Source organism: Penicillium antarcticum, assembly GCF_028974205.1.
Source record: "Penicillium antarcticum strain IBT 31339 chromosome Unknown utg000006l_segment0_segment0, whole genome shotgun sequence".
Taxonomy (NCBI): Eukaryota; Fungi; Ascomycota; class Eurotiomycetes; order Eurotiales; family Aspergillaceae; genus Penicillium; species Penicillium antarcticum.
The window spans coordinates 1,538,795-1,565,157 of record NW_026695304.1 but is presented as its reverse complement, the minus strand read 5'-3'; the positions used below and the strand labels follow the sequence as shown (position 1 = coordinate 1,565,157).

Here is a 26,363-nt window from a genome sequence, read left to right as displayed (position 1 = left end):
AGATGTGAATGTCACTGATGGCCGCTGATTGGTCAGATCTTCCCCCCTTGAATTGATCCCCCAAAAAATGTGCCAGCCAATCAGGAGCAGAACTCATTCCAGACTTGGCGGGGTGTTGGACTCCAGCTTCGCTTTGTTTCAATAAGTCTCGAGAATCCGTCACAAAATGTCATCCGAAGCACCGTGGCACGCAGCCTTTCCTGCTCCCAAGAGCGTTGCGCCCTCCATCTCGCGAGAGGAGTTTTTGCAATGGATTCGAGAGGGCAAACAGACTGGCAAGGACTTTGTGCTCATTGACTTACGACGAAATGACTACGAGGTAATCAAAGGAGAAAGTATGAGGTGCTGCTTCACATATTAACATATGTATAGGGTGGCACAATTCAAGGATCATTGAACCTGCCTGCTCAGAGCCTATACCCCACCATTCCGACTTTATACTCTCTCGTGTCGAACAGTAGTGCGAAGTCTGTGATTTGGTATTGTGGTGAGATTTCCGATTCTTTGGTAGCAATAAGGGGCGACAAACTAAATGGTTTACTCTTTCGTGTAGGATCTTCTGCAGGCCGAGGTACTCGCGCAGCGGGATGGTTTGCTGATTATCTTGAGGCGAAGAATGATACGGAGATCAAGAGTTTGGTACTTACAGGGGGTATTAAAGGATGGGCTGCAGCTGGAACGGAATATATCGCCTTGATGGATGGCTATGACGCTTCGGTTTGGACAAAGTAGCCTCTCCCTTCTTTTGGTGCGCACTAGCCCTTGGATACAATCAAACGAGATTTCAAATATTAATATACTATATAAATATTGAAAGGGCATCATACCAAGTACTATAAATGGACATATTATGTTCACAAGCACAGTGGCAAAGTGTACCAAGTTGCGATGCTGAAGCATGAACTAGGCGAGTTCCAACCTATATAAATTCTGCTGGAAGAACAAAACAATGAACAATTTGTAGTTGACGTATAAAGTGGAATATTTGATAACATGGGGAAATGACCATCATCCTTTCCGACGCCCTGTACACCACCTGGACCCATCAGCATCGAGCCACCTTATACAACGGTTAATGTTATCTCGCGACAAGAAGAGACATTTACTAACCACTCACAGCCTCTTTGAGTATTCGTGCTTAATTATTGGAAAGCTGAGACTTCGAATGTGATTTTGCGAGGTTGCCGTCGAGAGACTCGCTTCCTGCATCGTCCCGGTAAGTGCGCCGAACTGGACACGGAGCAGCAACCTCGCTTAAATCGGCATAGGAATTTTCATTTGTTTGCTCTGCCTCGGTGTCTTCATGTGCTCTCGGTTCTTTGGCCCCGGAATCTGATTGCGGCTTTGGTTTCTTCCTACAGCCACAGACAAGTATCTGCCGAAGGATTCCATATGTCATATCTTCTTGGAAGGGCTGATAAATGAGATTTCCGTCAAGATCAGGTGTTTCAGGCTTTTATTTGATGTAGAATGATATGGGTTTCCTGCAGGAAATCTACGTCTCGTGTATTCCGTGAGATTGGCCACTTGAGCTACGTCACGAATATGAACGGGCGTTTGTATGGACCGGCTGTTAGTCCGGCTCACCTTGTTTCTTACATGATTGGCAAGATAACAAATGATAGTTGTAATTTGGAATGGAAATTGACGATTTGGAATGAAAGTACATTGCCTCGTTATTCATGCGCAAGATCTGCGGGCGGACTCTGCTTAACTCCGAAATCGGATTCCAGCTTACTTCTCCCTTCAAAGGTTATTCCCACTTCGTCCTCGCAATCGCCCCATTGAATATGTCTTCCCCCAATAGTGCAGTCAATAGTGAAGTCGAGGTAATTGCTGCAGATATTCCAGAGAGCTTGGACCCTGCAGCCCGTCGCAGAATCCAAAATCGCCTCAACCAACGCGCAAGCAGTAAGGCCGTCGCCACATCTCACCACTGATGAGTCCCACACTAACGATGTCCCGCCAGGAAAAAGACGCGCTGCTCAACTAAAAAAGACCGGAAAATCAGATTTGAAATGGGTCATATATACAGATCATGCCAATATTTCCAAACCCAACAATCCGCCCGTCAAATCCGACAAAGATCAACCAAGCCATGAACTCATCTACCCGGCAACAACCCAAGTAGATCACCAGGAACCGAAACCATTCAGCCAAAATGATCTAGAGAAACGATATAAACAAATAAGTGACATCCGACGAATCGCCCTGCAAAGCATGGCCCAAAAAACAATATCCCCAAGCGCAGTCCTCTGCGTACCGCAATACAATATCCTACGCGCAATGTTCGCCAACGCCAAAATAATGGGCCTGACAATGGAACTACTAAACGAGGACATCGCGTCTCAATTCAACATCGTCGGCCAATCAACGTTTCACCTCCCAGCAAGCCTTCTCCCGTCCGAATCACAGAAGCAAATCGTTCACCACCCCTGGGTCGATATAATCCCAATCTTATCTTTGCGAGAAGCCCTTTTGATTCGGGAGGACATATGCGAGGAGGATGAGTTCTGTGGTGACCTCTACGGGATCTGTGCATCCACAAATGAAGTCGGGCTTCGGGTTTGGGGGGATGCTTGGAATCCGCGCGCATATGAGGCTTCGGAATATTTGCTGAGGAAGTGGAATTGGATTGCTGAAGAGTGTCCGGATCTTGTTCGGTCTACAAATTACTGGAGGAGGAAACGCGGAGAGAAAACACTTTTTCTTCGATGAAATGAGAGTAGAATGGATTCAGGACAGACTAAACTAAAGAAAGTTCATTGCAGCCTCAATCTACAGCTCAAGAGGGAAATTCACTCGAGTCAGTTCCTCGCCGAGATCCTAAAGGCGGGACAGATTATCCACATTAGTGATGTGAGCGTGCAGCTGATCGTCACAAACGGCATTCTGGTTCAGTCAGGAGCCGCTGTACTCTAATATCATAGTATGTCAGCACAAATAAGTTGAAAAAAGGATAGAGACAAACGAACCTGCGATGGTAGGGTCTATCGGGGCAGTGATTATGGTGGCAGCGCCCTCAGAAGTAGAAGTCCATCGCAGAACTTCAAATGGATTGCCATCGATGCCATGGAGCGCTAGTAATGAAATTATTCTCTTGTGTGATAGCTCCTGAAGATAGACGGTATCATACGTCCCGACTCTCTGCTCCTTATTACCCAGCAAAAACTCAGGAGAAGAGTGTCGCAGCAATGGCGCACGAACAGCTATTTTTGTCAGTAGATGCTCAACAGTATGGCGGAGAATATCTGAATATACCACCAGGATCAACACTGAAAGCGCGGATCCTCAGTCCCATCCCCTGGAACCTCGCACTCAATCCCTTGATGAACATGTCTCGCGCAGAGTTTGATTGGGCATAGGCAATGTAATGAATGGGTGATGGATAGCGTCATCCTAAATAATCGATTGAGTTAGAGTGACATAACATAGCCAAGGAAATGAGTTTGGTCTCACACGGACGTTGTACTCTTCCCAGTCCATCTTTCCCACCCGAACGGCAGACGAAGCCACGACAACAATAGACGAGTTATCGCCGGCAGCCACAACCTTTGGCCAGAGCAAACCAATGAGCAAGAAGTTTGCGAGGTAGTTCACAGCAAGCTGCTGTTCAATTCCATCTTTGGTCTTGCCGTATGGGGGATTCATGACTCCAGCCATGCAGACGAGGTCGTCAGTCTTAGCCAATTTCATATTGTCTAGGCTATTGACAGCGGTGTGGATAGAGTTGAGACCACTCGGATATATTTGCAGAGACCAGACTGTCCCATCTGCGTTGATGAGATTGATCTTCTCACGAACGCCAGCAACATTGGACGCAGCACAGCACGAGCGCACAGAACCAGGAGTTTAGGATTGGCGGATACAAGCTGGACGTCCAACTAGCCAGCAATTGAATAGGGAGTGACGCCGGTGATGAGAACTAGAATTGAATCGATGCTGGTCAGGTACGTGGGCTTGTGATGGATGAGCTTCATGATACTTGTCTTTCCTTCGAGAGCTTTGCCGTACTTCTCGAGGATGGCCTCCGAGTGGAGCACCTCCTTCTTGTCCGACATTATGCTTGAAGATGGAAGCGCGGAAGGTGAAGTTTCGCAAAGAGCTCAAAATGTACGATACGTGGGTTGTATATTGAGATGGTTGAGGTATACTTCGTGTTTTTTTTTCAATCAGAGCGCACCGGGAAGACCCACTTGGTGAACCCTTGCTTGCCGCCAGTGCAGTACAGACTTACGGCTGTACGGCCATTGGCTTGAAACGAATTCTGACAGCAAAAGTGGGGAATATTACGATCATGTACATTATACATACGTAAAATAAGTGGATTTATATCGACAAGAGCAATTTTTGCTCACAGAGAGACATAGAGAGATAGAAAGCGGATTCTGAATTCAATCTACAGGGTCTAAAATGGAAGCTTATATAGTTCTCTCAAATACAAAGTCTGAAAGCCAGGGCAAACATACTGGTTGCGTAATAATATTTTATGCTCCATTGCGCATTTGTACGTCTGTTCTTTGTCTGCTTGCTGAAGGCAAACATGGTGTACATAGCGCGGTTAAACGCGGTTAGACAAAATGTTTTAAGGATTTTTGTTCTCTCAGGGTCTTTGACGGTGATTCACCGTAGACGTACTGCAATGGTGTTATTGCCCATCAGAGAGGGATTCGACACAGTGGTAGCAATAGACTGTCGTAGCTGGAGGTAATAATGGCTCGAGCGAGGCATGCGACTGATTAACCTCCATCCTCTGCAATATGGAGCGTGGCTTATTGGGGAGCTGAAGAATATAACCTGCGCCTTGATCAGTAGATGGTCATCATCATTTATCACTTTCTTGATGAGGGCTCTCCCCTAGTAAAAGCTTTCTCATACTCGAAGAGGTCGAACACGCTTTGGAGCAATTTTACAAGAATGGTCGTGAGTCCGTTTACGCCCCGAATTTGATTCACTGAGGGCACTCGAAAACGCCAGAAAACAGGCGCAAAAGAGAAGCCAAGTGAGTGTTCAAACAATGCATGAAATACATTTACCAGGGGGATTTCGTATGGAAGTTGTCCAGCGCTTCATGGCATTGTGAACAGATTCATGACCCCAGTTGCATTGTCTACTGCTTTACCCGAGCCTCTCCTACATGTATCTATGTCCCTAGTACTGGGGGCTCATGGGAGTTTCGATCGTAAATAGATGAAAGGTAAATCCAATAATTAGAATCCAACGGAGGCTAAACCAGAGCCACCAACCAAGTGTCTATCTAGCAGTATACGCCAATCCCAATAAGACAAAAACAGAGATCATCACACGTATCAGGGACATAGATGAAAAATCAGGAATTAAAACAGCTCGTTCTAGAACCACATGATGCCCGCCACAAGACCAATCACCACAGCCATACAGCTCCCGTGGAGCTCCTGCGAGTGCCGGCCAGCAGCAGCATCGGTGGCTTCCTCAGCACCAATCTTTTGCTGAGCTGGGGCGGGAACTTGAAGTAATTGATCTTCTTCTTGGGTGGGATGGGGCGTGGGGTGGCGGATTAATGTAGTTTGGACGTCTTTCTGCTCGTCCGTGAGGAATATGGATTTGGCGTACTCTGCCCCGAAAAGCGCCAATCGCTTTCCGAAATCAATTGCGGTGTGGCAGGCCTGCTGGCACACTGTTTGGAAGGATTCAAGGAACTGCAGTCCTGTTTCATGAATGTCGTGGGAGGAATGATTAGATGAGGATGTCATGGATGTATGGTCTATATCGGGAGTCGGGAGAGTGGATTCATCCAGGGTGATGGTGGGGTATGCGTCTGTGGAGGCCGCTAAGGAGCGGTTGGAGAAGGGGACGAGGAATGGATAATCGTCTAGTTGTTGGATGAAGTAGGTTCTAAATGCGCGAGCTCTCCGAGTAAATGAGAATGATGATTCGCGGGCAATGGATGGAATTCGACTTTTATTCGCGACGGCGGTCGTCTCGCTGGCTGGGATCGCGGCGGCACCTCCGATGCGCGAAGTGCGCGATTGGAGATTCACACGCGATCGGTGGGGGCCTGCTAGACGCCATGGTTTCGTGGGGTCGTTTAAGGGGTGTGCTTTCGGGTGTATTTCGGCAGATCCATCCTGAATGAGAGGGACCTCTTAGGAAACAGGTTAGCGAAATTCAAGTAACCAAATTGAGTCTGAAAGAGAAACATACGGCGAGATGTACCGGCGAAAAAGCTAAAGTCGGCGAACTTGATGTTATAAATGCTCGACATCGACGGCACCAGTGTGAGAAGCGAGAACACAATCAAGGCGAGAAGTGGGAGCGCGCCAGCTTTATCCAAGCCGGACCGCATCGTCTCCGCTCTTGACCTAGTCTGAGAGCTTGGAGAAGGGTTTCAAAATTCGCGAGCGACGGGGTGCAACGTGAAGTCCATGGGGGAATGGGGTTTTGTGGTTTCGCGTCGTCAATGCAGCGTTCCACAAGTCGCCGAGTCTGCAGGGCGCCGATGCGCAAGCGAGGGGGAGGAGAGGAGATAATGAAGAGAGGTGAGCAAGTGGTGAAGTAGAGAAAGAACAAATTAAGAAATTGAAGATCCCCCGTTAGACGATAAGCCGTGTCTGCATTTCTTGGCGTTCACAGAGCCTGCAGATGACGTCGACCAAGTCTCATGTAACTCCGAATGCGTCGACTATTCACTTCCACTTGACACTTAACACTCTCAAAATATCTCTCCACACTTAAAATATCTGTCAAATGCCACAAGAATGTTCCATCCGAAGTTTTCTCTTCCAGGAATGCTGCCTCAGGCCCCTGCCGATCGCAACGTCCCGAAACAGGATTTCCTCATTCACGTTTTGTTTTTAACCCCTCTATGTGGTCTGCTGTAGGTCCATAGGTGGGCCAAGTATTTATCGCTCGAGGCAACCGGATAATGTGCGACATTTATAGTTGATCGGCACGACGCTCAAAGCATCCAACGCCCTACAGGGTTTATACTGAGCGCTCGACCCTTGGCGCTCGTCAGCGGAGCCCTGCCGAGTGAATGATTGGGCGATATCGTACACCAATATGTCAGTTGTTGCTATATACAAGGTCTTTCCGCTGAGATCTACATCAAAAAAGCAAGACTCAGCGTCAGCCAGATCCCGCGCTCGATACCGTGCTTGGAATATCCAATAGGCAGCTCCTCTTCCTCTGCTGCTTATCCTCGAGCCCCGACATTTACCCGCAATTTACGTCTGTGCATATGTACATGTTGCTCTTTGGCGTCATCGATGCGGATTATTGATACTCGAGTGTAGTATATGAAAGATCGGTGAAGAAAAGCCCACAAGATACACAGTACGGAACGGCTTCCTGACCCAGGTGGTGGATTGATCCCAAGTGACAGGAAATGCGACATCCTAAGACACGTCAGAAGTTATTGGCTTAGGCCTGTTTGTTTAGGCTAGCTCAAGCGTCGAAATGGGTTACAAATGCACCTTGCAATGAACCAGCTGCATCCATGGTGGGTGACTTATTGGTTCCTTTACAGGTACATTTCTGCAACCAGATGTTCAATAGTCGGAGCTGCATTGCGAATACAACCAATCAATCTACTTCTCTCGTGGACCCTTTCTCCCTGCCCCACTATGTACCTAGTAATCTCTGGCGGCGGCCCTGCTGAAATATTGAATCTGTTTTTCAAAAGGCGTGTGATGCGGTTATAGCAAATGTGATGCGGTTTACCATACCGTAAGGATCTCTCTGTCAACACAATACCGCTGACACTGTAGACTTAATGGGGCGGAGGAAGAAAGGAGAAGAGAGTCTGAGTAGACATTGCATATACAGGCTGAATAGAGATTTATCCCGAATATTATCCGGAGAAAGGAAGCTATGTTAACAGAAAGGCGGACCATATAGAAGGTCATGTACCTCTATGTATAGAAAAGCCAGAAATACCCGTTTTTAGGAGATCTGCATTCCGAATAGTACTAAAATTTTTAAGTGTTGACCATGGAAACAAATGGATCATCTGTAGAACAGGTACAATCACGATGATATAAGAGGGATATACCGTAGGTGATATTCACGAAGGTGTTTGTTAATCCAGGTCTTTATAATACATAAAATGAGCCCACCATAGCCACTCAGTTCTTCCTGAAAAGTGCTTTTTGGGTGTGATATCTTTCTACTACACTATAGCTCTTGTGTTTGATTTTGAATCCTAGATTCAGGATGGAGGTATATGATTATATAGTAATCGGTTTGCGGAAGAGCGGATCTGGGCTTCCTTACTTGGTCTCCGAAAGTAAAGGCTTCATATTTAGTTGATACAGTTGACATCGGTTTCCTCTTGAGACTTGACGGTCACTCAATGCTTTCGACACCCGCGGAATTTCTTTTGAAATTCCATCTTCAATTTCACCTTCAATTTCAGCTTCAAGCTCATGTATCAGCGGTTCTTACCCGTTATCCAATTTATTATCTCACACTCAACCTCACAACGCAGTGTGCATACATCAGGCCAGTATAGTACTTATCAATCACATATTCCCGCCGTATCAGCGTGGGTTTTGATGCTGGATTAGGCCTACCAGCTCGCAAATCACCTACCGATCTCATTCTTGCTTCCTATTATCATTCTCTACTTGAATTTTTGAGAAGCCACAAATCCAGTACACATGCTTGCGTCCTGTCATTAGTTCTATACTTGATCGTTTCAGAAGCTACAACTACAGATCTAACTATTACTTCTTATCATCAGTTTACCACTTGATCAGTTCGGAAGCTACAGCAACGGATCTGATGCTTACGACTTATCGTACATTCTCCACTTGTGCGGTTTTCAATACAAATAGTCAGATGGCCCAATATTGTAATTTCCGCCACGCTCTTCGCTTCAACCGTCACTGTGATCTCCGAACACTGGTTGTGAACAATTAGAATCCGGGATTTATGAGAGGTATCTACGTCAAATTCTTGAAGCTGCACGGGCTGGTCGCCTAAATGGGAGCCAAGAGAGATCGGAGCTGACAGATATCAGAGAGGAAAGAGAAAGAGAGAAAGAGACAACACAAATGCATATTGAGTAAAGATGCGAGAAGTGAAAGTGATCATACAGGGTAGGGTAGATGTATGTGGACTTTGTATCATACAAAGGACTGTATAAGTTACTGTAGGAGTATACTTTCCACGGGACGCAAGTAGAGTTTAGGGCTTCAAAGGTCCCCAGTCTTGGCGCACGTGCGCGGTTCATTGGTGAGAAAGTGAGGGAGAGGCAGACGCGTGACAACGTCGATCTGGGGAATTCGAGCTAACTGAATTCAGAGGAGTATAAATATTCTTCCTCTTCAACAACCTCAACTTTTGTGTGTCTAGTACGCAGACTTGATCTGATTTACTAAGCTCGCCCTGACCTCTGATTGGCTGCGCGTTCCTGATCGGCTGCCACACCCGCTGAGTGACGTGACCCAACTCTGCCCAAGATTTTCTCCCACTTTCATGCAACGCCTTGAGGTACAGAGGACGCACTCATGCAGTCAATTTGCTTGCTGCTGGGCCTCTCTGCCGCCATATCTGCTAGTCCTTTGAGTCAGCAGTTGCCCTTGAGCGAAACAGAGCCTGCAGGACAGGTGCTGGCTTCGCGCAAACCACTGAGTGGTCGATTTTTGCATATAACAGGTATGTCGGTGTCGCGTACGCTTCCCCTAATATAACCGGTTATGCTAACGCCCAGAAGATTTCCATCCCGACCGCCTCTACAAGTCCGGTACCTCGATCGGTCGCTCGTGCCACCATGGTGATGGACCCGCAGGATACTTTGGAGCCGAGGGTACCGAGTGCGATTCACCCCTGTCCCTGGTGAACGAGACCTTCCGCTGGATCGAGAACAACCTGAAGGATGATATTGATTTTGTGATTTGGACCGGCGATTCTGCCCGACACGATAATGATGAAAAACTGCCTCGCTCGGCCGAGGAGATTGTACAGTTGAACAAATTTATGGCACAAAAATGGGTTGAGTTGTTCAGCCAGGGGCAAGGTGCGGATACCACCGGCGCAGTCTCGAAGTTATCGGTGCCCGTGATTCCGACCTTTGGCAACAACGATATTATGCCCCACAACATTTTCAAGGAGGGCCCGAACAAGTGGACGAAGCGCTTTGCGGATGTGTGGAAGGAGTTCATCCCGGAGGATCAGCGTCATACCTTTGTGGAGGGCGGCTGGTTCACCTCTGAGGTGGTCCCCGGTCGGCTGGCGGTGATCAGTCTGAACACCATGTACTTTTTCGAGTCCAACAGTGCGGTCGACGGATGCAAGTCCAAGTCGGAACCGGGTTATGAGCACATGGAGTGGCTGCGCATCCAGTTGAAAATCCTGCGGAGCCGAAACATGAAGGCCATCCTCATGGGCCACGTTCCCCCGGCCCGCTCCAGCGAGAAGAAGAACTGGGATGAGACTTGCTGGCAGAAATATACTCTTTGGATACATCAGTATCGCGATGTTGTTGTTGGCAGTCTTTACGGCCACATGAACATCGACCATTTTATGCTCCAGGACAGCGACAAGGTGAATATTGCCGATGCTGACGGAAAGGTGTCTGTCCGCTCCAAGTCCGACTACCTTGAGTCACTCCGATCCCAGTGGTCTTCATTGCCCTCTCCCCCGACCGACGTCTTCGAGCAGCTTGACGATATCATGTCTGACGGCGATGATTCTGAGGTCACGTCCGTGAAGAAGAGCAAGAAGCGCAAGTTCCTCGAGAAGATTGGAGGCCCGTGGGCGGAACGATACAGCGTGTCACTGGTTGCTCCCAGTTTAGTCCCGAACTACTTTCCAAGTCTCCGCGTGGTCGAATACAATATCACCGATCTCGATGATGTCGCACTCGACGTTGATCTGACCTCTTACGAGACTCACTTTATCTCAGATGACCTTGATGACACTGCATACGAAACATTTGAGTCCGACACCTTTCCTACAGAACCAGAGATCCAAAAGAAAAAGAAAAAGGGCAAGAAAAAGAAGCCCAACTTCAAAATCCCAGAACCCCCATCGTCAACCGCTCCTCCAGGCCCCGCCTACTCCAACCAGGCGTTTTCGTGGCTGAGCTACACCCAATACTTCGCAAACCTGACCCACATCAATCACGAGATCGCAACAGGCCAGCAAGGCGACAATCCTCATATCGACTTTGAAGTCGAGTACCGCACCGATGATGACGCGTACCAGATGAAGGACCTTTCAGTGCGCAGCTACTTCCAACTCGCAGCTAGAATTGCCGAGGAGGACCAAGCCGACGCAGACAGCGCCAGCGGCTCTAATAGCCGGGCGGCTGATTGGTCTGCCACCGATAAAAAGAAGCCAATCAACACTGCCTGGCGCGCTTTCCTGGCGCGGGCATTTGTTGGATATGAGGATATTGAGGATTTGATTGACTAGGGTTATTTTCTATTTCATTCTTTCTTGCATAAATACATAATTTGCATTTGGGGGTTAGAGAGACTTGTGCATGACAAGGTGTTATTACAGGTTACAGATGGTACATTGCGAAAGATTCAGTTTCAGTGGATAAAGGATAAATTGGACATTGGCCTTTTACCCGTTGAACACCATACAATATGACATATTTGGTGGCTATTCTAAGTTTCGCTTCTTACTTTCATGACATTGTGATCAGCATTGCTATTCTGGCGGTGTAGACCTAGGATCTTCCTTCACTTCGTTCCACACAAGATGACTACACTCCATGCACCAGTGATCATCACAATTATTCAATTCCTACCCTGTGATAAAACCCCTAGATTATCACGCATTATCACTCTCATTCACAATCTTTCTGCATAGGTCGATTGTTAACGTGACTGCACTCAGAGGTTAATGCGGAATGGCATGTCCGAGCTTACAGCCACTGCCAACGTGGCAGTCCGGGATAACAAGGTTCAGGGCTTTTAGATATTAAATTGCCCGGCGTCTTGGGCAGCGACTTAGCCGGTTTTTATCTACAAAACTGGTGCTAAAACGCTTATAATTAGCCCCTAATTCTGCTTTGGTGCTTATTTTGCTACCTTTATCCAGTTTGCAAGGCAATAGTCTGTGTAGCCATTCGAATTTGACTCAGTAGAGAGTCTATCTAATTAATTTAATGGCAAGATCCCAACGTTCATTCGCCGTCAGACCGTTGTAAGTCTCGGAACTCATCCTTAGGACGAAGCCCCATCGAATAAATTAAGACTGGACTGAGTGTGAGAAACACAGATAGATAGATACTGGCTCTGGGTTTCGTGAGAGGGCGTGGAAAGCTTCTTTCTGGTAGATTCGGAACTCGTGATCATATTCTCCTCCTGGTATGAAATGGGCAGATACCGCCCATGGCGCAGCGGAGAAGTGAAATGGGTAAAACATCTTTGGTGTTGTCTAAACTCCTGAAGGCCGACAATAATAGATTCTCCTCAGCCTCTAGTAAAATGTTGGAAAATGATCCCTCCCCGTTCATGAAATCAGTATACCGATGGACGCATTTATCTGGCCAGTGTTAGTATTGGGAATCAGCTACAATTGAGAATTCTTGTCAAGCCAGTGTTATGGGAATGATGTATGTTTATTAGATATCGTTAAATGGAGAATCCATTATACAGACTTGCATCTCTTGAGTTTTATCAGAATCGTGAAAAGTAGGAAGTCAGGCTCGGCTTGAGAATCTAGAAGTCCAAACATACCAGGACGTTGTGTATAATAGCGAATAAGTGAACTACGAGCTAGAACAGCAAGAATCAGCTCCTATCTATTTATTAGGTAGAGTACTATGCTATAGTGGCCAGTTCGTGCTTGTTCTGTACAATTCATACTATGAATAACATCACGTGACTAGAAGATAATTCGCATCCATGGATGAAAAGCGGCTGCTATGAGGGTGATTTACTTTGAATCTGTTACAAATATATCAAAACGGAAGGGAACATCCAAGTTGCCAGCGTGGACTAAAATTTGGCATAATTAGCCTGACTTGGGCACTTAGCTGCTATTCTACCCGAAGTGCTGGTCGCTTACTAGCCAATCCCTGTTTATAGATCCCGGCTCTTGAGCCGCCACGTAGACAATGAACCTGTCCACGTTACTGGGATTGGCATCACGATGTGATTAGTGCATGCATCGACAACACAGAAGCCCTTGCCACTCAGGCGATTGCTGCCCTTTAGGCGGAGATAGTATATTTAGTCTGTGGGCCTTCAATTCCGAAGTCCAGCCCCCGCTCCATGCGTCATATCAGGGGAAACCTCCGTGCAGCGTGCATATGTTCTCTTTAAATCTCTTCTTCGGTGTGGGTTTTTTCCCACTGTGAATACTAACAATTTCGCAGTCATCATTCCAACCGGATTGAACTGCTTCAGCTCGAGCGAGCAGCTTCGCACCCGAGACAGTTTCTTCCCCGCACAGTGCGCTGGCACCGAAAATCCTCACTTCACCCCCTGGCTTTACCGCACGATGCGTCGAGGCTCGCAACTCTTCCGTTTCCTTTCCTTGCGTTGCTAGGGATATTTTGTGTGCCCAGCCTCTCGCCATTGGGTGGTCCGGCACCTGCTAGACCGAAACAGGCAATATTCATTTGGATTGATCGCAAGCACGCTGCGCGCTGTGTCTATTCCCTCTCGGCATACCTTGATTTTGGTGAATTGGTCCCGGAAATTATTGGACGGTCCATACTTCAGACATCCGCCTTTGCCGAGCTTACTGGATAGCTCAATTCCCGCGGTTCCGGGTATTTGGTGGTTCATTCTCGATTTGGTGCATACATTAGGCTGAGGTGTGATCGTCAAGATCCATTGGCTTGACGAGCCTCGGAGTATGGTGCAGGCGCTTCGTTTGCGTCTCGTTTCAAGTCTGTTTGTCGCGCGCTTGAAGGTAAGTCGTTTGTCTTATCGCGTTATGCGCCTTTCTTGCAGATGTCTGTCTCTCACCGTGCTTCTTCTTCTGTTGCTTTTCTCTGCCCCTGTCTTACCTGACTCCAACCTGCTGCATTGAGGCCCGAAAACAAAATGGCTGACACGTCCAGTTCCAATTCCCCGGTTTCTGCGACTTGCGCTTTATGGATGGCCTCCTCCGAAGTTGATCAGAAGGCCCTGGGCAATTTCGCAGCTGCCATGAGCCATGAAAGCCCATACCTTTCGGCAATGTTATACAAGATTCTTGGTGTGTCTGTCATGCTATCGAAAAAGCTGCTCCGAGCCCGCAAACTCCGGCGGCTAGATACGACACGCGAAACGAGATCGCTTCAGCTGTACCACCACATCATATGGCTCTCTCGTGAGGGCTTGCTAATATTAGAAGGTGCCATTCTACCAATGGTGGACATGTCTGTGGAACTGAAAGTCCTTTCATACAAACTGCGCGCCTCATTTTACCACATTTTTGTGCTGTTTCACAATCGTCCTGTCGTCCAAAACGATGCTGAGCCTCCAGCTCGCTTCAAGCATGACTCAATATACGGGTCAGATTCCCTGACAGCTTTGGGTGCACCCGATCCTCTCCATCCAAAATCACTTTTCACGTCCCGACCCCCAGGGCTATCGCCAGTCCAACCAGTCCAACCACCCCAACCAGCCTCCTCCTTTTTGCTCCCACCACTGGACTACACTGCCACAGCAACAGCCTGCTTCAATCACGCTGCAACCCTATCCGACAAGCTTCTCCCAGGCTCTCACCCACTCCGCCTATCCGTCAAACTCGAATACGCCGCCTATCTCTACGACTGCCTCCAAGACCCAATCGCCTGCCGCCGTCTAGCAAAACAAGCAATCGCAGACGTCTACAACGCCCAAGAAGGAATGGATGACGAAGCCTTCGAGGACGCAGCAGAGATCGTTGGCGTCCTAGGAAAGATGGTCAAGCGCGGCGGCAAACCTGGCAGCAGTACCGCCGCCAGCAGCGTATCACGCGGCGGCCAGTCGCGCAGCCAAAGCAGAAGCAGTCGCAGCCCCAGCCATCTCGATACGAGCGTTCCTACCACAGTATCTCCCGTTCCAGTTACGAAATCCACGCCCGTTCCTCCATCCGTGTCTGGGATGGAGCCCGCAGTCCCAACTGCGAACATGATGAATCCGATTTGATATGCTTTACGATTAAGATGAACGTATATGCCTTTTGAGTTTAGCCTCTACGGAGGTTGTCTTTCGGACTTGTGATTTCGTGCTTATGTATATAGTCGCGCTTTTCTTTTGCTGTATCTAGATATGTGATGTCATTCGACATAGCCAAGTTCTCTTCACCAGGTAGTTTGTATTATGGGTCCTTTAGTGACCTGCAACTGTAAGGTAACGAGCATCCTGGGATTCCACTGTGCAAGGCGTTGAAGTCTCGTGTAGGAAGATTATTGGGTACTGGATCGGCGGAAGCGAAGTCGGAGCTGGAAAAGCAGGTTAATGGCTTCACACAGCTGGTCATGTTGCCTGAAGTGTAACAGTCAATTCTTGTCTGGAGATGCCCTGCGGTGATTTGGAATATCTCGAGGAACACACCACGTTCACTGCCAATATGTCTCAGCTAACGAGAGTTGAGCCGAGGTATACGTCTCTCACCCTTAAAAATATAGAAGACATGCACGTTGCTCATTCTACTTGTACAATCTCCTACCACCACAATGGGACAGTCAGATCATATCTTGTCAACCCATGATGGTACGGGCTTCCTTCACTTTTGGTGCAACTTGCTGTAGTTTGATTCGGCTTATTTACTGGTGCTTCGCCGCATTATACCAGACTCCTCTGATGATCACTTGAAGGAGACACATGCACCACAGGGGTTGGAGGATACTCAATATGCCATACCAGTCGCATATCCTCTGCGATATGATAATCGTGCATTTGTGATGGATATAGTCCCGGCGCGGGGAAACTGGTTCTCCGTGCTCCGAGCTCAGCGCCACTTACGACCTTCGTACTGCCGTCGATCGATGCGCATCATTGATTTGCTCGAATTGTCTTCACTTCTCGCAAGCCGAACCCACTATATCTCACGGTTTGAGTTTACTCGGTGGCAACACCATCCTTAATCGCTTTCGAGGGTTGCTGTCCGCTGGATTATACCCGAATCTTGATAAAGCGCAAACCATTTCTTCATCGACCTCTCTCTCACTAGTAGGAATCAATATAATCAATATAGACACTAATAAACCAGCGCCAAAATGGTCTTCGCTGCGCTTCACCGCATCTACACTGGCTTCATCAATCCCCCACAAGCTCGAAAGCAGGATGATGCCATTCGATTCGGACTTCTCGGAGCTTCCAATATCGCGTAAGTAAACTCCAATATATTGCTGTGATGAGTTATTCATCTCTTTTCCTTAAGACCAGTTGCTTTAATCACACCGGCAAAGTCGCATCGAGAAGTGATTGTCGCCTCCGTTGCAGCTCGAGATCGCAGCCGCGCAGAGGTTTATGCCAAGAAGCATGGCATTCCAATTGTCCATTCCTCCTATGAAGGTAGATATCCCAAATAATTCTAAAATGCAACAAACATACTAATATCGCAGATCTGCTTAACGATACAAGCATTGATGCCGTCTATATCGCCCTTCCCAACAGCTTGCACTTTGAATGGGCCTTGCGCGCGATCAAAGCTGGGAAGCACGTTCTTCTAGAAAAGCCCTCATGTTCAAATGCCGAAGAGGCAAAGGCGCTATTTAATCACCCCATAGTCAAGGCACCTAATGCTCCCGTTCTTCTGGAAGCATTCCATTATCTATTCCATCCCGCATGGCAGACTTACATGTCACTTATTCATGACGATGCTCTCTCTGGGCCGGTAAAGCATGCACATGCCCAACAATATCTTTTCAAGGGTGTTATTCCTCCCGATGATATCCGCTGGCGGTATGACCTTGGAGGTGGTGCTATGATGGATTTTGGTACATATACCGTGAGCTGCTTGCGCCAAATGATGCGGGAGGAACCGAGCGAGGTGATCAAGACGGAGTGGAGGGCTGTTCCGGGTTCGCGATCTGATCAGGCTGAAAGCCAGCAGATTGATCAGGCCATGAATGCGACATATAGAATGGAGAGTGGTGCCACGGGCACTATTATTGCTGACTTGAGTTCGTCAGGTAGTTGGCCGCTGCTCCCTGCGTCCTGGTCGAAGAGTCTGCCAAGTATCGGCTGGCCGAAATGCGAGGCTGAACTTGGAGAGAAGGAAGTAGAGTCATCCGAGAGCACTGATGGTGGGAAGCATTTCGTTCAGCGGAAGATGAAGCTGTGGAATCATCTTGCGCCAAGTGTGTATCACCGGATTGATGTGGAAGATACGCACAGTATCCGTCGGGATGGAACTTTATTGAGGACGTGGAAAGAGTCGCGAAATCTGAAGTCGTACTCCTGGCCATCAGGCGATAAGGTGAAATCTGCTGGTGAAGATTGGTGGACTAGTTATCATTGTCAGCTGCATGAGTTCGTTAACAGGATCAAGGGACGTGAGGGCTCTGGAGTTTGGGTTGATGGCGATGACAGCATCAAACAGATGGAGGCCATAGACCAAACATACGAAAAGGCCGGGATGAAGGTACGGCCAACGAGCAAGTTTGAGTTATCAGTTTGATGTATTTCAGAGCTGTGCTTAGATCAGCTAGTTAGAGCCAAGTGTGAAGTATGACCACTAGAGCAGTAGTGTGAATGCAGCCAAGAAAAGAGATATTCACGAGGAAATTGCTTTTAGCTAGAGGATGCTCTAAAAACGCCTAGTTCATTCGCAAGTCGTAAGGAAGAAATAATATACAAAATGTTCAAACAGATTCATCCTGACTCATGCCAAGAACCGGTGATCTTTGTTCTTTGGACTGTGAATCTCGAGACGAGGTTTGTCGGTAGCCTTGATCGGACTCATGTATGCCCATGCCCGAGGGCGCGAGGTTTTCCGAACCGTTGTCACTCCATCGGGGCTCCAGGCGTAGATCGCCATCCCCTTGCAGCTTTTGAACATCTTCAATAGTAGATGGATTTGTGCGAATAACAACAAGCAGACTGTTGAGTACGGTGAACTCCAACAATAACTTGATGCTGTAGACGACCGGTTTGTATGTTGTTTGGATGTCGAAATGATTGGTGTACTCAGTTGTCAAAAGTGATGCATCTAGCAAAACCGCAATGGCATTGACAACAATGAGGTTCCAAATAACCCTCTGGCCACGGGCTCCTTTCATAGCCAGAACAGGTCTCAAGCTAGTCATAGTTTCCCAGATATAAAGACCGCTGATGATGGTCTCTTGAGCAGCGAACCCGGCCAATTGAATACGTTCGTAGACATCGAATGGCACAAGGAAGCGGTCAACGCCGTTGTTTATTCCAAGGAAGAAGACAGTAGTGGGGATATGTAAGGCGCAAAAGTTGAAGATGATCATTCCTAGTACCCAGCGAGACCAGCGATCGACACATGTCACCAAGTGGAGTCGTGAGTACAGCACCACGGACTGCCCGGTGACCATAGCGTACCAGCCGATGCAGATCAAAAAACACATGGGAAAACTAGGGGCGAGGGCGAAATAACGGAGGAATGCTGAAATCGTGTGTAGGAGGATTCCCAATGTCGATATTAACATGCTCCAGAAATAGAGGCCACGGCAGCGTCTGAAGGTGCTGAAGATCGCAACCAGGATCTGGAGAACGTTCCAACATGCTATGCCGAATAGTGCTGCAATCACCATGGCAGTTGCACGGGTGACATTAAGGGGCCCCGTTTCGCCGGCCATGTTGAGGAAAAGGCAAGAATCTCAAGTCGATTGGCTTTGCTCGACTGCGCAGGCTGTTAGGCAGCTCATAGTAGCTGTAGAGACATGGAGAGAATGACCTCTGACTGGGAGCATGTCGAGTGAACAGAGTGGGAAGGCAAAAGGAGGAAAGGAGGCAAATTTTAAGGGTCTTTTACACGTGTCTTGGCAGGATTTGATTTCTTGGCACGCTCGATCGGGTGGACTGGCGCATTTAAAGTTGAACGAAAACGACGGGGTTGGGCAGTTATCTGCACTTTAGGCATCATATTGGAGCCACCCCTTGACTGCAGACTTTACTAAATTACGCCAAATAATTCCTGATGTTGAGTGCCTCTTTTTGAAATTCACATTGCCTACTAAAGAACGCAATACAGCCCATTCGCAGCCCCGATGGTTACATTCATCTGACGTATACCCGTTCGGGCATACTTCGGTACAATATGGGGCGAATCGCGATTGAACCGTAGTTCGAATTACCCCGACACTCTTGACGTAATTTGTGGGTTCTGGATGCGATCTTCAGGTCGTCTTTTTTTGCGGTCGGAAGTTTATTGGCTATTTCAATATTAAAGTTGTAGACATCTTTGAGTTCATTGGCGAATGACTGTGTAGGAATCGCTCACGGGCAGGTAGGCCTCAGGTCTTGGCAACGTTTTGAACAAACAAACTCGAGGCTGAACAGTGCAGCTCATAGTAATCAAGCCACGCGGGATCGTCACTAGCAATCCACATGGATTGCTAGTGACGATCCCGCGTGGCCAGTGTGAGGATATTTCTTTACTACCTTCCGCATTGGGATAGTTTTAGCGCTCGGACAAAACCGATCTTCCGGCCGCAATAGCTTTTAAGCATGAACCCCTGTCCGCCGAGGTGATCATCAATACGCTATTGTACTAAATAAAGCCATTAATGTATGCTTCACTAGGCACTTCCACGAAGCTAAGCAATAATAGGCAGCTGGCAGCTTCTACTAAGCCTAAAGTAGTATTCCGTCTAGAGATTCACCGGCATCATCCGAATCTGAGACAATCACTAAAGATCCCGCTTGCTTCGTAGTGCTAGCTTGACAGCTTTTCAGGGGCATCTCGACCATTATTAGTTCTAGACCAGTCAAAGTAATCTGCTCTGAAACATTGAACAAGCCTCAATAGCTAGCTACTGCGCACACCTGCCCCACAGGTACGATTGCCAGTAGTTGGAAAGGATTACCAGTCTACCAGCGCGAGAATCCAGTCAACGGTCGCGGAGTAGTATCCCGTGCTCGGCAAGATAAGAGTAAGGCTCGGGACCCGCTGAGTCAGCGGGTCGAATTGGCTCACGCCCTTACTAATCCATCTCATTTTAGGGCGATCGGTATCGATTTTTGGCTATCAAGACTGGTAGCCTTAATGGTCTTGGCTCCAGATCATTTCAATATCAGCAAAATCGGCAAATCTCCTTCTTGCCTTTCAAGGTGCTGGATGGCTATTACGTATTTGAACGCACGCTGGTTGTTCTCTACGGTTAGTACGTCTCATCATTTCGGTGCCATCCAGAGCAAAGACATCTTGGTTGTCATAATTATGCAATAATACTGTGGTTGTAAAAGGTGCACTGATAACAAGACGCGCGGCTTCATATACACAAAGTACGTAGATCTGCGCGCAGATCAACGGCTTTCCTTCACTAGCCCATCTCAGTGATCCTTTGCCTGTGCGTTTGCAGCCTCCGGCATAGGGATCGGCCCTCCAGGAGAGTTCTCCAATCTCGCTGTCAAAACCTCGACGCCTGTTTCTGTGACAAGCATGGTGTGTTCTAACAATTTCCAGGTTAGCGCCTATCGGCTCAAACTAGCCCCTGCCTGGTATATACGCACCAAACTGTGCTGTCCGCTTGCCGTCCACCGTAACATTTGTCCAATCATCCGGCCAATTCATTTCACGGTTGGTACCCAAGGTCAGGATAGGTTCAATTGTGAAAGTCATGCCAGGTTTACACGTTCCTACAGCCTTGTTTTTCCCGTAGTGAGGGATCCAAGGCGGAGGGTGAAATTCCGAGTTGATACCGTGACCACCCCAGGTCTTGACAACGGCCAGACCCCTGGAGACCGCGTGCTTCTCGATGATTTTGCCAAACTCCCGAATTGGTGTGCCTGGTTTGATCATGGCAATAGCCATGTCCAAAGCCTCTCGTGTCGTTTCAATGACTCTGATTGAGTCAGGATCCGCTTTGGCCTTATCGCCAACGTAGTAGGTCTCGTTCACGTCGGCATGATATCCACCATGGTACAGTGAGATGTCGAGGTTGAGAATGTCACCGTCAAGAAGAATTCGCTGATCGGGAATGCCGTGGCATACAACTTCATTCGGTGATGTACACAATGACTTGGGGAAGTGGTTGTAGTTGAGTGGAGAAGGATATGACTGTCTCATGTTTCAGCATACAGCTTCAGATGCTTCACCCCAGAGTGAAGCTAACTCACATCGCGCTCCACGCAAGCCTGGTGGCAAATCTCATCAAGATAATCTGTGGTCACGCCGGGCTTGATAGCCGCAGCTGTGATGTCGAGTACTTCTCGGGCCAGCCTGCAAACCTTGCGCATGGCATCCTGACCCGCTGCATCCAAGAGGTCCCACTTGGAGCGGCTCAAGCGATTCTCACGCTTCGGGATACCGTCCTTGGCCCAGTCGGGGTGCTTGATTGTCTTGGGCACAAGTCGTCGTGGGGAGAGTGGATATAGGGCCCTGACAGACCCGGAGTATGGGTATGCCGGGAAGGGGTTGTAAAGCCCAGTAGCTGTATCGCATTTAGAGGAGAAACTCAAACGTGTTGAGCGCGTACCACTCACTATGCTGTATTTTGTGGATCGCCTTGTGAGTGGTCTGATACGATCAGCGTTGGATTCCCACGTAAAGCGATGTGTGTTCAGGCGGATAACGTACCCAATTCCTCTTGAAGCAATCTTGAGAACAAAAATAGCTGCCCTTGATGTCCAGCTTCAGACATGTTGGGCATTGCAAGGTCCCAGCGTCATTTTCGCAATCGGCCCCAGAGCACTTTTGCGCGGGATCGGACATGAGGGGGGGCTGCAAATTAAAAGTTGAACTTTAAAAAGTGAGTGGAAGCAGCAAATGGGACGACTGCTGGCCGACCAATATCTCTCCTACTATTGCCACGCTGAGATCGTAAGCAAAGCAGCAAACCCTTTCTGTCTCACGAAAATCGGGCGATCCGCTTAGGATCGCCCCTTTGTTGGAAGTGGCCCCTCTCCACCAGTCTAACTGCCTTGGGAAAGGCGTCGTGTCTGCCTAGACCATGTCTTTCGTCCAAGTCCAAAGTACCTTCAAGATGACGACCACTTCCGTGAAGGCTGGTTTCGATTTCGTAAACATAGGTACAAAGGACGGAAGTAAGTAAGGAAAGTAGGACTCCGTAACGCGTAAATAGCATCAGATGATGCGAATAGGCCGGGCCATGTAACAGACTCCAATATTTGCCAGGATCGTCTAAATCAAGTCCAAGAGACATATAGGGCACCGGTGTCACAATCGGGTTCCTCATATCCGGCTAGCATAGCAGCGGTCTCGGATTAGAACCATGAGTATACGCTTCAAACCCCAAGAAGAACAAAAGGGATTATTCTTATAGTCAATACCCAAGCAGCTAGGAGATAAAGTGAACTGCTTGCATTCTGATAAGTGTTATACAACTACTACTGAAACTCGCCGATTCCGAAAACATTTGGGATCAGCTAGTTGACCATAAGCTCATCGGGTAGGTAGCCATTGATCTTGGCATAGCCGCCCCTGATGAATAGACATATATATATCACCTTCGATCGAGAATGCTTAATATTCCTGAATTTCCAAGGAGGTTGAGCAGTTGCGGGATGCGACCCACGCGCATTCTCCAATCCCGAGCTGGACATATCCCTTTGTACTGAGAGACTCAGCTTCAGAACACGAGGGTTGGAAACAGTAAACAGAAAATATCACGGGGTGGCTGGGAGACCAGTAGACATACGCTGGTCGTATAAGGACCCATCTCCGCGGGGATCATTCCAGGCTCCGTTCCACAAAGAATGTCGCCTCCAGTTATTTCCAGATCGGCCCGGGTCCCTGGGCTCGTCTTCGGTCCAACCTCCGTCGGAATGGTGAGCTGTCACGCGAGACTGGATCTGATCTGCGAATAGGCGTTCATGCAAACCCAACGCGACGCACGGTCAATCCCCCATGGTGGGAGTCGTATCCAGCAAGAACCGTTTGACTAGACGCTGGGAGCCTCGGACCGAAGTTTGCTCCAGTGAATGAACCTAAAGGATTGTATATTTCTGCAGTATAATAAAAGCATGCGTGAGCTAAAATGCCCTTTCGCCTGAATGAGGTTAGTGTATTGTGGGGGAGGAGCCGTGAAGGATCCGACACGGAGAAACCTCCGCGCGCCCAATGGCTCCATTCGCGGCTTTCAGTTTTTTCCCCTGTAAGACAAGAGATTCGAAGATAGGTTTCTGGAGAACCTTGTACATGGATCGCTTTGACCGAGAGGCGCAAGGTAATTTACTAGATGGCGACACCAAATATTATTTGATTTGAGGCTGGGGAGGCAAGACCCCAAGATGCCACATTGCCACTCAGCTGAGCAGAGACGGAGTAGAGACGAGGGTGTATCGAGTAAATTAAGCAAATCACGTTTGCAGTGTCTTGTAGTCAGTTATTCCACCATTCAATGGGCATTTGGGCATTCGGGTCTAAATTCTAGACTTGCCAGGTTCATGCAGCGTGAAATTGCCTGCGCTGATCCTAGCCAGTTATTAAATTAGAAAGGGGGAATGCAGCCCCAACTGCTTGACCGAGTTTTCTCGCGCCTCCTGACGGGATGCAGGCCCGATTCTCCAGGAACCAGACCCTGGATTTGTTTGAATATCAAAATGAACATAAAGTTACGACTTTAGGATCGCGTGGTATGATTGGGGAATGTCCCGGTTCCAATCAGGATACGGAGCCCCTCGTGCACGCCACTAATTGGACGTGTTTATTGCTAGCGGGAGCAGGGTCCTAGGGTCACAAGGCAATTAGTCTGGGGAACCGGAGAGTCAACCAGACTTTCCGAAAAAGGGTTCTAGTTATTCTTTCTCGAACCAATTTACTAGGAGATCTGACCGACTGAGATCTTGCATTATAAGAACCTCACGGTCTCTCGATTTCTTGGAGACCTAAGGTTTGTCGCGCCTACCCCGTCCATCGCCTATTGGATCCAACATTGAGATCGTCGCTTCACATAGCCGCGTGGGAAGATACAATTATGTCGGACGTCAAGGCTAGTGAGGAGGTGCATGGCATCTCCACTGCTATCGAAAACTCCCACGTTATTGCTGGATACGGACAAACTACCAAGCGGGAGGGAGCCACGACAAAGGAAGTCCACAATGTGAGTTGGCCGTGACAGAATGTTTGTTCAACACAAGCTGACCCTGGAAACTAGGCGGATCTGTTCGCTGCTATTGAGGAGACGAAAATTGAAAGATGGAGCAAGGAGTCCATTCACCTGTACTGTAGGTTTGGCCTGGATGCAATCTTCTGGAGATTGGTGCACACATACTAACATTTTCTGTCACTGTATAGTCTGTATCTTCGTGGCCTTCTGCTGTGCTTGCGCCAACGGTTATGATGGTATGTTCTTGGAGCAGCGTCTGTAATGAGTGATATCTGACGATACTTTTAGGATCCCTGATGGGTTCTATCCTTGCCATGGATCACTACCAGGATGTGTTCAACACTGGCATGGACGGACCTAAGGTCTCTGTGGTCACCTCTTTGTACACTGTGTACGAGCTCCTCCCTCAGTGCTTACACCAATTCTAGAAGCTAATATGCTCTCTCTCCTAGTGGATCTATCGTCGCTACCCCACTCAGTGCTGTCCTCTCGGACAAACTCGGTCGTCGCAAGTGTATGTTTGTAGGTGCTTGGGTGATCATCATTGGATCAATCATCATCGCGAGTGGTATGACTCTGGCACAGTTTGTCGTTGGCCGGTTCGTTCTCGGTGTCGGAATCCAGATCATGGTCGTGTCAGCTCCTGCTTATGCCGTGGAGATCTCCCCGCCTCACTGGCGTGGCCGTGCTGTCGGTGAGTATTGAGTAGCCCCAGGACAATTAATCATATGCGATGGAACGTTGCCTGATCGTCGAGATAGGATTCTACAACTGTGGCTGGTTCGGTGGCTCCATTCCCGCAGCTGGAATCACATATGGAACCAACTTTATCGGCAACAACTACCAGTGGCGCATTCCCTTCATCTGCCAATGCTTCGCTTGCGTGATCGTTATTATCTCCGTTTGGTTCATCCCGGAGTCGCCTAGATGGCTCATGACCCAAGGTCGGAATGAGGAGGCTATCGCATTCCTAGCTAAGTACCATGGCAATGGAGATCCTAATGCCCGTCTGGTCCGTCTTGAAGTTGAGGAGATGAAGGAGGGTATTCGTATTGATGGTATTGACAAGAGATGGTGGGATTGTAAGTTTGAGAATATTCGTCAGATTATCGCAGTTTCTTGAAACTAATCGCATCTTACAGACCGTCCATTCGTCACTACCCACAGCGGCCGCTGGCGTTTTGCCCAAGTTATTATGATTTCAGTCTTTGGACAGTGGTCTGGCAACGGCCTCGGATACTTCAATGCTACCATCTTCAAGACTATTGGATATACCTCAAGCTCTATGCAGCTGTTGCTCAATCTTGTTAACTCGATTGTGTCCGCTGTCGGCGCTCTCACTGCTGTCGCACTCACCGACAAGATGCGCCGTCGTCCCGTGCTGATCTTTGGTACTTTTGGTGAGTTTCCCTTCATGTTCTCAATATCTGCAATTGTCCCCAGCTAACTGAAACCAAGCCTGCGCCGTTACACTGGCTATCAATGCAGGTATCCTACAGGAGGTCGCAAAAACCGGTCACATTAACAAGACCAAGGGCCAGGCTGCTCTTGCATTCTACTATCTTTTCAACATCGTTTTCTCTTTCACGTACACCCCACTCCAGGGTGTCATCCCAGCCGAGTCTCTCGAGACAACCACTCGTGCCAAGGGCTTGGCTTTATCTGGCTTCATGGTTAGCAGCATCAGTTTCATCAGCCAGTTTGCCACTCCTATTGGTCTCCAGAATATTTCCACCAACTACTTCTGGATCTTTGTCGGCTGGGATGTGCTTGAGTCGGTCTTCTGGTACTTCTTCTGGTAAGTTTCACAATACGCTTGCTACCCGAAACAAGTTCATGAGCTAACGCATTTGGTGTAGCGTCGAATCTCAAGGTCGGACTCTCGAGGAGTTGGAGTGGGTGTATCAGCAACCCAACCCAGTCAAGGCTTCACAGAACCTAGATAAGATTGTCGTTCAGCGCGATGGCACCATTACTGAGAAAATCGAGGATGATGCTTGAGTGTGAAGCTAAGCCTTGCACGTGTGGCTGGACAAAGTTGAACAATGGTGAGACGAGATGTGGGACTACAACGTTGCAGCTGCGGTGTATAAATTTATATTACTGGCCTGCTGCAGAAAGTCGATGTTTGTTTAGTGACTTGATTTAGTAGGTGGATATTTGTACTGAGCAATTTAATGAGATACCAATGGTTTCAGTCGCAACTCTCTATCCCTCTTTGCGATATTCAAATTTATTC

General features: G+C 48.2%; 11 protein-coding genes across 11 annotated transcripts; 6 read left to right on the top strand and 5 right to left on the bottom strand.

Annotated features, from left to right (window-relative positions):
* Positions 1 to 166: 166 nt before the first annotated feature.
* On the top strand, positions 167 to 732 carry N7508_006664 (putative arsenate reductase (Arc2); the record flags this gene model as incomplete). The annotated part of the gene is made up of 3 exons (XM_058464730.1): positions 167 to 319; positions 373 to 487; positions 554 to 732. The coding sequence occupies 3 exons, from the start codon at positions 167 to 169 to the stop codon at positions 730 to 732; spliced, it is 447 nt and encodes a 148-aa protein (XP_058318583.1).
* Positions 733 to 1,682: 950 nt separating this feature from the next.
* On the top strand, positions 1,683 to 2,718 carry N7508_006663 (uncharacterized protein; the record flags this gene model as incomplete). The annotated part of the gene is made up of 2 exons (XM_058464729.1): positions 1,683 to 1,829; positions 1,852 to 2,718. 2 exons carry the CDS (start codon positions 1,683 to 1,685, stop codon positions 2,716 to 2,718), a joined length of 1,014 nt encoding a protein of 337 aa, XP_058318582.1.
* A 183-nt stretch (positions 2,719 to 2,901) lies between these two features.
* On the bottom strand, positions 2,902 to 4,061 carry N7508_006662 (uncharacterized protein; the record flags this gene model as incomplete). The annotated part of the gene is made up of 5 exons (XM_058464728.1): positions 2,902 to 2,918; positions 2,976 to 3,209; positions 3,262 to 3,325; positions 3,460 to 3,706; positions 3,886 to 4,061. 5 exons carry the CDS (start codon positions 4,059 to 4,061, stop codon positions 2,902 to 2,904), a joined length of 738 nt encoding a protein of 245 aa, XP_058318581.1.
* Positions 4,062 to 5,351: 1,290 nt separating this feature from the next.
* N7508_006661 (uncharacterized protein) lies at positions 5,352 to 6,325 on the bottom strand (the record flags this gene model as incomplete). The annotated part of the gene is made up of 2 exons (XM_058464727.1): positions 5,352 to 6,124; positions 6,184 to 6,325. The coding sequence occupies 2 exons, from the start codon at positions 6,323 to 6,325 to the stop codon at positions 5,352 to 5,354; spliced, it is 915 nt and encodes a 304-aa protein (XP_058318580.1).
* A 3,166-nt stretch (positions 6,326 to 9,491) lies between these two features.
* N7508_006660 (endopolyphosphatase) lies at positions 9,492 to 11,400 on the top strand (the record flags this gene model as incomplete). The annotated part of the gene is made up of 2 exons (XM_058464726.1): positions 9,492 to 9,639; positions 9,698 to 11,400. 2 exons carry the CDS (start codon positions 9,492 to 9,494, stop codon positions 11,398 to 11,400), a joined length of 1,851 nt encoding a protein of 616 aa, XP_058318579.1.
* Positions 11,401 to 13,994: 2,594 nt separating this feature from the next.
* On the top strand, positions 13,995 to 15,065 carry erg27 (the record flags this gene model as incomplete). Its single annotated transcript, XM_058464725.1, has 1 exon — positions 13,995 to 15,065. One exon carries the CDS (start codon positions 13,995 to 13,997, stop codon positions 15,063 to 15,065), a length of 1,071 nt encoding a protein of 356 aa, XP_058318578.1.
* A 1,073-nt stretch (positions 15,066 to 16,138) lies between these two features.
* N7508_006658 (Gfo/Idh/MocA family protein) lies at positions 16,139 to 17,544 on the top strand (the record flags this gene model as incomplete). Its single annotated transcript, XM_058464724.1, has 3 exons — positions 16,139 to 16,248; positions 16,303 to 16,436; positions 16,487 to 17,544. The coding sequence occupies 3 exons, from the start codon at positions 16,139 to 16,141 to the stop codon at positions 17,542 to 17,544; spliced, it is 1,302 nt and encodes a 433-aa protein (XP_058318577.1).
* Positions 17,545 to 17,728: 184 nt separating this feature from the next.
* N7508_006657 (uncharacterized protein) lies at positions 17,729 to 18,691 on the bottom strand (the record flags this gene model as incomplete). Its single annotated transcript, XM_058464723.1, has 1 exon — positions 17,729 to 18,691. The coding sequence occupies one exon, from the start codon at positions 18,689 to 18,691 to the stop codon at positions 17,729 to 17,731; it is 963 nt and encodes a 320-aa protein (XP_058318576.1).
* Positions 18,692 to 20,387: 1,696 nt separating this feature from the next.
* Positions 20,388 to 21,768, bottom strand: fpaI (putative methionine aminopeptidase, type I; the record flags this gene model as incomplete). The annotated part of the gene is made up of 5 exons (XM_058464722.1): positions 20,388 to 20,506; positions 20,568 to 21,114; positions 21,174 to 21,487; positions 21,540 to 21,573; positions 21,634 to 21,768. 5 exons carry the CDS (start codon positions 21,766 to 21,768, stop codon positions 20,388 to 20,390), a joined length of 1,149 nt encoding a protein of 382 aa, XP_058318575.1.
* Positions 21,769 to 21,798: 30 nt separating this feature from the next.
* On the bottom strand, positions 21,799 to 22,083 carry N7508_006655 (uncharacterized protein; the record flags this gene model as incomplete). Its single annotated transcript, XM_058464721.1, has 2 exons — positions 21,799 to 21,999; positions 22,033 to 22,083. 2 exons carry the CDS (start codon positions 22,081 to 22,083, stop codon positions 21,799 to 21,801), a joined length of 252 nt encoding a protein of 83 aa, XP_058318574.1.
* A 1,909-nt stretch (positions 22,084 to 23,992) lies between these two features.
* N7508_006654 (uncharacterized protein) lies at positions 23,993 to 26,125 on the top strand (the record flags this gene model as incomplete). Its single annotated transcript, XM_058464720.1, has 9 exons — positions 23,993 to 24,118; positions 24,173 to 24,242; positions 24,313 to 24,360; positions 24,413 to 24,515; positions 24,577 to 24,818; positions 24,886 to 25,206; positions 25,267 to 25,524; positions 25,583 to 25,922; positions 25,984 to 26,125. 9 exons carry the CDS (start codon positions 23,993 to 23,995, stop codon positions 26,123 to 26,125), a joined length of 1,650 nt encoding a protein of 549 aa, XP_058318573.1.
* Between the last annotated feature and the right edge of the window lie 238 nt (positions 26,126 to 26,363).